Source organism: Scyliorhinus canicula, chromosome 15 (genome assembly GCF_902713615.1).
Source record: "Scyliorhinus canicula chromosome 15, sScyCan1.1, whole genome shotgun sequence".
NCBI classification, from domain to species: Eukaryota; Metazoa; Chordata; class Chondrichthyes; order Carcharhiniformes; family Scyliorhinidae; genus Scyliorhinus; species Scyliorhinus canicula.
The window spans coordinates 123,811,310-123,824,661 of NC_052160.1; the positions used below are offsets into that span (position 1 = coordinate 123,811,310).

Sequence of the window (13,352 nt, forward strand, 5' to 3'; positions counted from 1 at the left end):
TGGACCATCCATTGTAAAAAGTTGATTTCTTGAAGATAACTATTTGTAGATTTGGTATGATTGGAATAAAATATCACTATTCTGGATCTTTTATGCATTCCATGTGCTTAAATCCTGCATTGCACCAGGGTCAACCCTTGTGTCATGTGATGGTCCCTTTAAGAAAAATGTCTTTTATCAAATGGATGCAGTGATTTCACTGTGTGGGTGGAGCTGGGCTGTGATTCTGTCTTTTACCTTTGTTTTGAGCTGGAAGCTGCTTTGTGGCTTTGAGTTTTTTGGTGTTGTTTTCAGTTGGGAGCTGTATTCAAACAAAGGTGTATTTTTGGTCTCTCTCTCTGCATACTAAAGAATGTCTCCAGACCACTTCATAACTTCAAAGTAATACCTGTTTTCTGTAAGGAATTCAAACCTACTGTTTTTGTAGAAAAAGGGTGTTTGGCTTATGGATTTTGATAGGAAAGTTATTCTGGGTTACCTAAAGAGTACTGTATCCATCAGACGGTTGTGTGTTCACTGCCACATTTCAGCTAAGTGTAGTACTGCAACGTGCTGCCTTGCTAGAAATGCCATTTTCCAGTTACCATGTTACACGGAGGCTCGGCCTCTCATGTGGCTGTAAAAGATTCCATGGGACTACATTGAATAAGAGCAGGAATTATCCCTAGTGTCCTTACTGACATTTATCCCTCAATGAAAATCACAAAAACAGATGATCTGGTCTTTTTCACATTACTATTTGTGGGACCTTGCTGTGTGTAAATTGGCATTACAGTAGTGACTGTAATCATTGGTTGCAAACTACTTTATACTCACATAGTTGTGAAGGTGCTAAAAAAATGGAAATCTTGTTTTTTTTTCATAATTCAAACATTGACATCAACCTTGTGGCTCTCTGCACTTTGAATATATCTCTACTTTCACAGGGTCATGTAGTTCTACAACACAGAATACAGAAAGCGGCCCTTTGGCCCATCATGTCTGTGCAAGCCATCAAGTGGGTCCCGAAGGTCAGCCATTTGGCAAAAGTGGGTCCCGGGAAACAAAATTTTAATAACACTGATTAAGGCTTTCCAACCCCATCCCAGATATCAGTTGAGTAAACTTTCACTGAGTTATCTCTAATGCATTTTCTTAAATAAGGAGACCATACTGTACATCATATAATGTCTGATGATGCACTGCAGCTATTGGCATAAAATCATAGTATCTTTACAGTTCAGGAGGCCATTTGGTTTATCGGGTCTGCACTGGCATGCCGAAAGAGTACGCCACCTAATCCCACACCTCTGCCATCTTGCACATTATTTCTTTTCAGGTAGGAATCAAGTTCCCTTTTCAATGTCTGTGTGGAATCTGCTTTTACCACTCTTCAGGAAGTTTGTTCCAGATTCTGGATATAAGAATTTTTCCTCATGTCACTCCAACGTCTTTTTCCCATTATTTTGAATCTGTGCTCCCTACTTTTTGCTGTACTCTCGAGTGGAAACAGTTTTTCACTATTTACCCTGCCCATACCCCTCAGGATCTTGAATTTCCCCATCAAGTTTCCTCTCAGCCTTTTTGTTTTAAACTTAGAGTGCCCAATTATTTTTTTCCAATTATGGGGAAATTTAGCATGTTCAATTTACCTACCTTGCACATCTTTGGGTTGTGGGGACGAAACCAACGCAAACACGGGGAGAATGTGCAAACTCCATACGGCAGTGACCCAAAGACGGGATCGTACCTGGGACCTCAGCGCCGTGAGACTGCAGTGCTACCACTGCGCCACCCTGCTGCCCTCTCTCAGCCTTTTTCTTCAAGAAAAACAGACCCAACTTATCCAATTTATCCTCACAGCTACAATTCCTCATCCCTGGAATAATTTTTGTTAGTCTCCTCTGTATTCTCTCCAATACCTTCACATCCTTCCTCCAGTATGCTGCCCAAAATTGGACCCAGTACTTCAGATGAGGTCGAACTGCAGCAGGATTCTCCACCGGCGGGATTCTTTGTTGCACAGGCAACGCACCCATGCCCATGGGTTTCCTGGTGGCGTGGGGTGGCGAACAGAGATTCTTATATCCAGAATCTGGAATAAACTTCCTGAAGAGTGGTAAAAGCAGATTCCACACAGACATTGAAAAGGGAACTTGATTCCTACCTGAAAAGAAATAATGTGCAAGATGGCAGAGGTGTGGGATTAGGTGGAGTACTCTTTCGGCATGCCAGTGCAGACCCGATAAACCAAATGGTCAGGTGGTGGGAACAGAGATTTCCACTGCAGGCAAGGGCATGCCACCCAGGAAAACGCAGCTGGCGAACCAAAGATTCCTGCTCCAGGTGTTTCATACAAGTTCAGTATGACCTCTCCACTCTTGTTCTGAATGTTTCTATTAATAAAACCAGGGATACCATATGCTTTATTAACTGCTCTTTCAGCATGTCCTGCCATCTCCAATGACATATGTACATATACACCAATGTCCCTTAGTTCTGACACCTCCTTAAGAATTTCTCCTTTTATTTCATAGTGTCTCTCCACATTCTTCCTGCCAGAATGAATCACATCATGCTTCTCTGTTGCCTCTTGGGCAAGTTAAAATGGGGCATTAAGAATTAGATCATACTAAACCGGTTGTATTTGCTGCATGTTTCATTATAGTTCTTGTTGTTAATCAAAACTAATTGTGTTTAAATTTACAAACCTGGTGACTGTAATTATTGGGCAGCCAAGGGCCAAACACTTTGGGTATTGTTCGAAGAAATGTTTGATAATTCAATTGTATTGTGACTCCGGATTAAGGGGGGGTGGAATTGACCACCCCCTAGTCCAGGGTGTCATAACAATGGAAAGTTGCATTTTGCACAATCTCAAAAAGTCTTCTGGATTCATTCATGCAGTCTTGGATTGCATTGAGACACATTATTGGGCAGACATGAAAGTGTGGAAATAAACTTTCCTCAGAAATATAGAATCGTAGAATTTACAGTGCAGAAGGAGGCCATTCGGCCCATCGAGTCTGCACCAGCACTTGTAAGAGCACCCCACTTAAGCCCCCACCTCCACCCTATTCCTGTAACCCAGTAACCCCACCTAACCTTTTTGGACACCAAAGGCAATTTATCATGGCCAACCCACCTAACCTGCACATCTTTGGACTGTGGGAGGAAACTGGAGCACCCGGAGGAAACTCACGCAGACACGGGGAGAACGTGCAGATTCCGCACAGACGGTGACCCAAGCCGGGAATCGAACCGGAAACCCTGGAGCGGTGAAGCAACTGTGCTAACCACTAGGCTACCGTGCAGCCCACAATGTTTTCTTCCTCTTCAACAACATTAGTCAGCTTGATGCAAACAAAATTCGACCCATACAAACAAAAGAGCATCAGCTACTTTAACTGAATAACACTCCTTGAGTGCGAATAGCCTAGTTGAAAAACCTGAAACAACCTGTTGGAACATAAGAGTTCAAATATTTTGCATTGTATCATCTGCACCATCGACTCCATCTGGAGCTTCTTCCTCTCCTTCAACAACCCCTCCTCAAGAGCTGTTGAATATCTCTGATCCAACACCAGAATGGTCCCCATCTCTGACTCACAAACCATTCAACCTTTTCCTTATGCACCTGAATCAAAATAAATACGCCCCCCCCCCAAAAAATACTGCCTTCACTGACTCCCACAACATGACCACAGAGACCTCCTCACATTTATTGACCTCTTCATAAGTAAGTATGGTGTCATGTGAGAGTACCTTTAAGAAATGGATGTTTAAGCAATGTACCTTTAAGAAATGAAGCGGCTCATATTACTGAAGTGATGTCAGAGGGGGGAGCTGAGCTGAGCTCACTTCTGCTTTTTGGGAGTTTTAGTTTCAGTTTTGAGGGAAAGAGCTTGGGTGTGTCTGTGTTTGCAGTAAGCTTGATCTGCTGTGATCTCTGCCAGGAAAGATAATCTCTGAATCATTTGGGTGATTTAAACTCATAATAGTAATGTATTTTACCTGATGTGTTTCTGTTTAAAGGTGTTAAGTCTTTTGGAGGTTTGAAGGAACATTTTGAGGGATTATTTAGTGTTGTATTATTTTCGGGGTTATCTTTGAAGTAAGGGGTGGTAAGTGATCCAATGTTTATTTAAAAAGGTTAAGTTGAATTCATGGAATAAACAGTGTTTTGTGTTTAAAAACCCATGTGTCCATAATTGTAATACCACACCTGGAGACCAAGCTGTATGCTTCAAAAGCAACAATACATTAAAGGGAGAGGTTGGTTGAACTCCATGACACATTTTGGGGTTCTGAAAACGTCGCTCCCATAACAATGGCCACCCTATTTTCTCACATATCACCTTATCAGCCAACATCCCAAATCCAGCCTCCACTATGGCCGCTGGCAGCCTCTCTTCTCCACAGCCAGGTTCACAAGATGCAGCGCATGATCCAACACCACAATCACCGAATACTTCGTCCCAACCATCCTGCCAACAACATCTTGTCCATGATACAAAAGTTGTGGCGGGAATACACCCAATGAACATGCGAAAAGAACAAAAATTCCTTTGCACTCGGGCTTCCAAACCACCACGGATCCACACCCCCATCTATTCCATAATCCGCAACAATTCTCTCTCTATTCCTAACACCTTCAAGGGCTTGGGGCATGACCAATCCAGCCTAGGATAAAGAGCTGTATTCAAATCCGCCCCCCGCACCCACCGATAATCAAACTGCGTGATGAGGTCTGCAACCTTCGCCAGCACCCTTTTCATAAAATCGCCAGCATCCCACTGGGGGCATAGATATTCACCAACCCATAGGCACACCCACCAGCATCTCACTCACCATCCCATACCTACCCCTGGGTCCCTCACTATACTGCTAGCTGAAATTACTAATCATCACTGCAATCCCCCTGTCTTCATATCTAATCCTGAAGTGAAACACCTGCCCCCCCCCCCACCCTTTCCTCAAGCTCGTCTGATCCGCTCCTTCCCCCAACTTAACTTTTGTTAACTAGCCTAGCTACTAGCAGGATGGTTCCCACTCAAGGCAAATGACCCACTTCCTCGGTACAAAAGCACGCTTCCACCCTCCTTGCCCCACCCAGCCCGTGCACCATAACAAAACCCTTCCCCCCTCCCGTGGCCCACCAAGCCCACACATTTTATGTTGCAAACAACACTACCCCCAACATGGGGAGGCAGAGGCAAAAAAGATACAAAGCATTGCATTTACATACTTAACTATACAGAATTGATAATAAAAGAATAATACCCAACAAACCAGCCCCACGCGAAATCATACAATTCTCCTCCCTCCCTGAGTACAATAGCTCCAGTCCTTCAAGCAGGTGAACCAACCAAAACCCAATGTTCACAAACATCCCCCAATCCATGGTCCCTTAAAAAGCTGCTTGCCTCCTCTGGCATGTCCAAGTAATGCTTGTTACCCCCATGCATGACCCACAGACGAGCAAGATACAGCACCCCTAACAGCATCTGGTTCCTAAATAGGGCTACCTTGACCCTAATCAACCCGGCCTGCCGCTTAGCCAGCTCCGCTCCCAAGTCCTGGTAGATATGGATCGTATGGCCTACCTAGGTGCACTCACGGGTCTCCTTCGCCCACTTCAGAATCCTCTCCTTATCCAAGTACCGATGTAGCCTCACAATGATCGCTCTCGGCAGCTCTCCCGCTTTCAGCTTCCTCCGCAGCGATCTATTTGCCCAATCCACTTCAGGAGGATGGTCAAAGACCTTCTCCCCCATCAACTGCTCAAACATCTTGGCCATATACTTGGTGGCCATGCTCCTTCGATCTTTTCAGGCAGCCACACGATCCCCAGGTTCTGCCTCCTCAACAATTCTCCAGGTCATCGACCTTCTCCCTCAATTTGTAATGACGCCTGCCATCATCAGCATTTCAGCCTCCAACGAGGCAATACAATCCTCATGGTCAGCCATCGCCTCCTCCACCTTCTGGATTGACGCATACTGTGCCTCCAGCTTCTGTTCCAATCTCTTCAGGGCAGCCTGAATATGCTCTGCCACCGTGGCCAGATCTTCTGAAACTGCCTTCCTTTACTGATTAAACTCAGCCACCCAGAATTTCCACCAGCTGCTCCATTGAACATTGTGCGGGCAATAACACCACAGATTGGTCCACCATCTTTTCCCCTGCTGGGCCACACAAATCCTCTAGTTTGAATGTTGCCCCTTATTTGTTGCACTCCTCGTTTGGTGACTCTTTGACATTGCTCACCAAAGGCGGATACCTTAAGTCTTCAATATTCTCACTTTTTCCACTTGCCAGAGCCCCGTAAAGCAGAAAAAAAGGGTCAAAAATCTGACCTCAGACAGGAGTCACCTTATGTTCAATCAGTCACTCTGTGACCGCTACCAGAAGTCAAGAATAGAAGAAGATTAAAAATGTTTTTATAACTTACGTTTACAAGTAGAAAACAATGGCGTCCAAGTTAAATCCAGTTTACAGGAGCTTTTGAGTGCTGAAACTTTTGGATCAAAAATGTAACCAGGATCACATTTGTAAGAAACGTGGGTACCCATTTCAATCTCATACGGTGGATTTAGAGGAATGATCAGTGAGCCTTTTTCCAAAATTGGAGGATGTGTGCGACAGGCCACATCTAGAAAGAAAAACATATTTTTAATATACATTCATTGTTTCAACATTCAATTACAATCTTAGTGTTTAGCTATATTGTGAGATCAACAAATACATAGCAAGGACACATCTCCCCTACATTCAAAATTTAATTCATTCATTAACAGCTTTTATGATTCCTTACATATTTTTTTAATTCATGTACTGCTGACTTATTTCAATTTTTTTGTATTCTGTTAACCCTTCATTAATGCAAGATGGGTTTCCAGCTATAAAAAGACTAAAATTGTTATGGTTCTTCAAGTCTGTTCTGCCATTCAATATGATCATGGCTGATCCTCTATCTTAACACCACACTCAGTGGACTCCTCATACTCCTTGACATCTTTAGAGTCTAGAAATGTATTTCCTTCTTAAATATATTCAGTGACTTGGCCTCTCAGCCTAATGTGATAGAGGGTTCACCACCCTCTGAGTGAAGGAATGTCTCCTCATTTCAGTCCTCAATGGCCTACCCCATGGTCTGAAACTGTGCCCCTATGTTCTGGACCCTTCCAGCCAGAGGAAATAACATCCCTGCATCCAGTCTGTACATCACTGTCAGAATACGTTTCAAACTTGCATTCTTCTAAATTCCAGTGACCACAGCCCCATTTGACCCAATCTCGCCTCATACAAACATCCTGATATCACGGGAATCACTATGGTGAACCTTTGCTGCATTCCTTCTATAGCAAGTATATCCTTCTCAGATAACAATACCAAAACTGCAAACAGTACTCCAGGATGGTCTCACAAAGGTCCTGTACAAAATTAGTTTTCCTGTACTCAAGTCCTCTTGCAAAGAAGGCCAACATACAATTTGCCTTCCTAACTGCTTGCTGCACATGCATGCTTGCTTTCAGTGACTGGAGTACTAGAACATCCAGGTTACATCAACATTTCCAATCTACCACCATTTAAATAATACTCTGCCATTCTGTTTCTCATTCCAAAGTGAATAATTTCACATTTTCCTACGTTAAACTGTATCTGCCATGTATTTGCCCACTCACTTCAACTTGTATGGAAGGCCTTTAACATCTTCCTCACCACTCACATTTGCAGCAAGTTTTGTGTTGTCAGAAAACGTGTAAATATTGGGCGTGATTTAATGGCTGCGTTGCACTTCAGTGAAACCGTGACCGTTAGATCGCGAGAGAGGCCAAAATCAAGAACCATGCCGGGTGCCGATCGGTTTGCAATCTAACCAGCCCTCTCCCGTTAGCAAAATCAGTATCCCTTGGTGGCATGGCGAGAAACCAATAATCACCACTTCTGCCAATCTCCATAAAATTAACGGGAGCAACCCCCTATCTAATGGCCTCCCGTATCCAACTGCCTCCCAGCAAGTGGTCACGCAGGCACCAATCAGTACACCTTTTCAAAAACATGACGTTGGGGGAATGGCTGCTGTGGGGATCCGAGGAGGTTTGTAGTCATCTTCGCTCTGAGACAATGAGCCTGGGAGCACTGGGATTGCTGCCCTGGTGCTGGGGTGGGGGTATCTCAGCGGCCATAGCTCCATCATGCCACACCCTGGATCATGTGTACCCGTGATGGGGGAAAGCACAATCCCTGCCTGTCTGTCCCACCAAACACCCATAACTTGCACTGGCCTCTAGCCACGCAGCTGAAGGCTATTGTTAATAGGGAATAGGCAATTGAATACTTCACAGCTCCCAAGTGGATCCTGGTGGGTAACATGTGAGGGTTATTGTCTAGCATCCCAAACAGACTGTGATGCCTGGACATTGTGGCTGAATATGGCGGGAGGCAACACCTAGGTCGCAGCGGCTAACATCCGAACAACCAGTGCTCCTGCACCGGGGATATCTCCGCGACCAGAGGGTGGGTGTATGCACTGGGGAGGAGACCAGCACCCAGTCCAGGTAACATTACGTGCGGGTGTCTGGGGCACAGGGTATGGGGTCTGGACCCAAGGGCCCCAGCTGCGGCTGGAGGTCATGTTGGATGGCAGGGGATGTGGCAAGAGGAGGGGGTGGGGAGCAATGGGGAATGGTGAGTCCTGGGATGGAAGGCACCACTCGTTGTCAGTCTCAGACCCTCTCCAATTCCTTACAGATCTTACATGGAATGGATGTTATCTTGGACCCCGTGGAAACTGCCCTTGTGGTGCTGTTGGCAGGCCAGGCAGCTAGACTCTGGAGGAGGCGGTGGCAACAACATTGACAGAGATTCAAGGCAACAGCCATGTGCAGGGGCCCATCAGGCAAGGGAGGAACCCAGAGGGTGAGCCCAGTGACAGCCCAAGGTCTACAGGCATCGATGATCTTTCGAACAAATGACAGACAGCAGGAATCTCCGCCTCAACAATGGGATGGTGCGGCACCTGTGCCATGTCCTTGCCGTCTTAGCACCATGTGAAAGAGGAGAATACCTGCTTCCGGTGGCCATCAAGGTCACCGCAGCCTTGAACCTTTACGCCTCAGGATCATTCCAGTGCTCGAGCAGGGACTTGTGTGGCATTTCACAAGCTACAGCCCAAGGCCGGGATTCTCCGACTCGGCGCCGGGTTGGAGAATCCCCGGGGGGTGGGGGGGTACGAGAATCGCGCCCCGACGCTGGCTTCCCATTCTCCGGCGCTGTTTTTCGGGCGCCCACGGGATCGCCGCCACGAAGGTCGGGGGCCGTTGACAGTGGCCTCCCTGGCGATTCTCCAGGCCCCGATGGGCCGAGTGGCCGACAAGTTTGGCGGGACCTGGCAGGTGAGTGCGCGGGGGCCATCCTGGAGGGGGCGGCAGGGGATCTGACCCCGGGAGGGGGCCCCATGGTGGCCTGGCCTGCGATCGGGACCTACCAATCGGCGGGCAGGCTGTTTCCGTGGGCGCCAGGCTCCTGTAGGGCTCCGCGATATTGCCTGGGGGCCGGCACGGAGAAGGGAACTGCCGCGCAGGCACGTAAATACGTCAGCTGTTCCATGCATGCATGAACTCGCGCGGGCTGTTCCGCGTCGGCTGGAGCTGCGGGGACCACTCCGACGCCAGACTAGCCCACTAGAAAGGGGAGAATTCCTCACTTTCGGGGGCCGTTGACACCGGAGTTAGTCGGCGCTGGTTTTCCTGCTGGCGTGGGGACATAACCCCATTATTAGAGAATCCCGCCCAACATGTGCATCTGTGAGGTCTGTTATGTGAGTGTCCCTTTAAGAAAGGTTTTGTTTTACCAAATGGATTGTAGCACGGCTTTAGTGTTGTCATTTGTGGGTGGAGCTGGGCTGTGGCTGTCAGGTGAGTTTGGGTTTAGTGTCTGGGTTTCATTTTCGGTTTGTTCGTTTGGACAATAGAAGTAGAAGCAAAGCAAACAGAGCTGCAGGAAGTTTCCCTGTTTTCTCTGTTTACTTTTAAAGCTGTTCCAGTGAACTGAAAGCACATTAGGTGTGGTAAACTGCCTTGGTAACCTTAAAGCTAGAGTTGATTTCCAGAAGTAGTTTTGAATCTGCTGGTTGGAAACTGAACCAGAATTTCAGGGAGGGGACCAATCCCATTCAAGTGAGATTATAGTGTGTGGAGCCATGCCCTTGCAAGGGGTTTTGATTTTATTGACTTTGGTATTGGATTGGAACAGCTAAGGGGGATTCATAAAAAGTTATATGCTAGATTACTGCAGCTGTTGTGTGTTTTTTTATGTATGTTGTGTGTTTCTTGCTAAGTGTTTTATATGTTAACTACATGCTTAACATAAATTTTGTTTTGATAAAAGTGCCTAGGAAGTCTGATGAGTCACACCCAAAGTGAAGGATCTTGTGCTCATCCTAACCCAAATTCAACATGAATGTTATAGGTCAGAGTGCCATGGTAGCACTGTTGCTTCACAGCTCCAGGGTCCCAGGTTCGATTCCCAGCTTGGGTCACTGTCTGTGCGGAGTCTGCATGTTCTCCTTGTGTTTGCGTGGGTTTCCTCCGGGAGCTCCGGTTTACTCCCACAGTCCAGAGACGTACAGGTTAGGCAAATTGGTCATGCTGAATTGCCCTTTGTGTCGAAAGGGGTTGGATGGGGTTGCTGGGTTACGGGTATGGGGCGTAGGTGTGAGCTAAAGTGGGGTGCTCTTTCCAAGGGCTGGTGCAGACTCGATGGGCCGAACGGCCTCCTTCTGCACTGTAAATTCTATGTCTATGTCAGGTGAGCATCATAATACACTTTGGAGTTTCTAAGCCCTGACCCATAACAGGTCACAGATGCCCTGTTTGCCCAGGCAGCAAACTATATAAACTTTGACATGGACCAGGCCCAACAAGATGCCCGGGCAGCAGAATTCTCTGCCATCGCCATGCTGTCCCAGGTCCAGGGGGTAATAGATGGCACGCATGTCACCTTTCGCGCACTAGGCCATCAGGGAGTGCCCTACATCAACAGGAAGGGATTCCACTGCCTGAACATCCAGCTCATGTGCAACCACTGCCTCAAGATCATGCACGTGTGTGCACGCTTCCCCAGGGTGTGTGCACATCAGCAAATCCTGGGGCAGTGGGACATCCCTGGCCTTTTCGAGGACCACCCAGGATGGCTGGTTGGCTCTTGGGGTACAAAGGGTCCCTCCTGAGTACCTGGCTAATGAAGCCAGTATGAGGCCAGCGATCAATGAGGAGACCAGATATAATGAAACGCATGCAGCCACCCAGGCTGTCATTGAGCAGTGCATCGGCTCCTCAAAATGCGGTTCCGGCCGATGGCGGCCATAGAGTGAGCAGTCGCACATTTGATAGCTCCCGCTGAAGTAGACTTTTTTGGTTCTTTCCCCGTCTGAGAGGGGGAATTTTGGATGGGAAGAGGGCTAGGAGTGCCAGGAGAAAGTGTAACACCTCTGGTGTGGCTGGTGGATGGATCCACGAATTAGGAGTGAGTCCAGAAGAGGGGAACTGCTGGAGCATGAGAATCTTTATGCGCCACATGTCAAGATGGTGGAGGGAATAGGGCCTGTTCTACCCACCCAATGGTCAATGGAGCAGCTGGTGGACTTCTTAAATGAGAAGTTCAGCCAGCAGAGAAGAGAAGCCCTGGAGAACCTCGCCAAGGTGGTAGGGCAGAGATTGACCGAGTGGAGCAGAGGCTGGAGGTTGACCGAGTGCGCATTGAGGAAGCCACATGCGGGCAAGCCGCTGAGAGCGATGATGGCACTGCTTCTTAGAGAAAGAGAAGATTCTTCGGTCGGCGAGGCAGGCGAGGAAGTGCACCAGGGAGTGGAACAAGCTATGGGTCTACCAGGACCTGGGCTCAGAACTGACGAAGATGAGGACAGGGTTTAACTAAATAAAGGCTACCCTCTTCAAGAAGCAAAAAGGGGGTGACGTTTGGAATGCTGTACCCGTCCCGCTTCTGGGTAATTTTCCAGAATCGAGAATACTATTTTGGTACGTCAGAGGAAGCAATGGAGTTTTTGAAAGTCAATGGACTGGCAGGAGTAGGAGGATATTGAACTTTGGAGGAGATGTGAGGTCTTTCCTTTTGGTGGTTGTTGGAGAGCTTTATCTCTTTTGAAATGCTTAGTTGGGTTGGTGGCGGGGTGCTTCGGGCACATCAAGGGTGAGTGTACCTTTTCCTGTTTCCTTGTTTCCTGAGAGAGTGCCTGGAGGAGGGCGCGGGGGGGCTGCGGGTAGGGGGGGTGCGGGGAGGAGAGAGAGAGAATCAGGGGGAGGGGAGTATGGATGCCAGCTGGGCAGGCTAGTGCTGGGAGCACAGTGGGGGGGGGGGGGGGGGGGGGGGGGGGTCAGGTGGTTGGTGCAGGGGAGGGGAATGGAACTGTTGTTTTGTTTGGATGAGGAAGGGGTGCTGACAAGGGTGCGTTTTTTGTGGCGCAGCTGGAAAGGGAGTGGACATCTGAGGGTGGGCCTGGAGATTCGCATGACAAGGAACATGGTTGATCCTTGTCAGGGAGCCCCCCAACCAGCTGGTCACGTGGAATGTGAGGGTGTTCAATGGGCCAGTCAAGCGATCACATGTGTTCGCGCACCTGAGGAGGTGCAACTGACCAGAAAGACCGATCATTGCCATGGAGAGAGAGGTGGCGAGGTTTGTCGCGACACAGGGCAGTCTGAAAGGAAAAGGTGAGGACCAAGAAAACCAGTCGAGAAGGCATAACCTGCGGATTGTGGGCCCACCGAAGGGGATCGAAGGTAGGGACCACACAAACTATGTAACCCAGATGCTGGACATCCTGGTGGGAAGGCAGACCTTCCCCAGCCCACCAGAAATAGACAGAGCACACTGGTCGCTGCGACCAAAACTTCAAGCCGGGGACCAACCAAGGGCAGTAATAGCCACTTTCCAACTGCACTGGTATCCAGACCAGGAGAGAATCCTGCGCTGAGCCAGGCAGTCCAAGAAAATGTCAGCAGATGCAGCATTCCAAGGTGGGGGGTGGGTTGGGGCGGATTGTTGTTGTATGGTTGAGGAGCGTGAAGATTGGGCTGGGGGGGGGGGGGGGGGGGGGAGGAATGTTTATTTTACCATGTTGATGTAATTGTTTATGTTACTGTTATAAAAAAATTCAAATACCACAATAAAACATTTTTGTAAAAAAAGTTTAACAAGCGGAAAAAAAATTAAACATGAAAAATTGTATTATGATACCATAGTCCTTTGCTTCCCCCTTAGAGTCAAAAATATACAGATTTTAAGGTTCACATGGATTATAAAGCATATCCATGTGACCCATAGTCCCACTCACACAAAATCCCTTT

The 13,352-nt window shown here is 47.6% G+C and overlaps 1 protein-coding gene across 3 annotated transcripts in view; it reads right to left on the reverse strand.

Moving 5' to 3' along the window:
• LOC119979068 (complement receptor type 1-like) overlaps positions 1 to 13,352 on the reverse strand; it is a 333,444-nt gene that overhangs the window by 192,575 nt on the left and 127,517 nt on the right. For all 3 annotated transcript variants that reach the window (XR_005463633.1, XM_038821049.1, XM_038821050.1), the window contains exon 6: positions 6,434 to 6,634. Coding sequence is in view for 2 of the 3 variants with exons in the window: in XM_038821049.1 (XP_038676977.1) it covers positions 6,434 to 6,634 (201 nt within the window). In the remaining variant the exon portion in view is untranslated. The remainder of the gene's footprint in view (positions 1 to 6,433; positions 6,635 to 13,352) is intronic.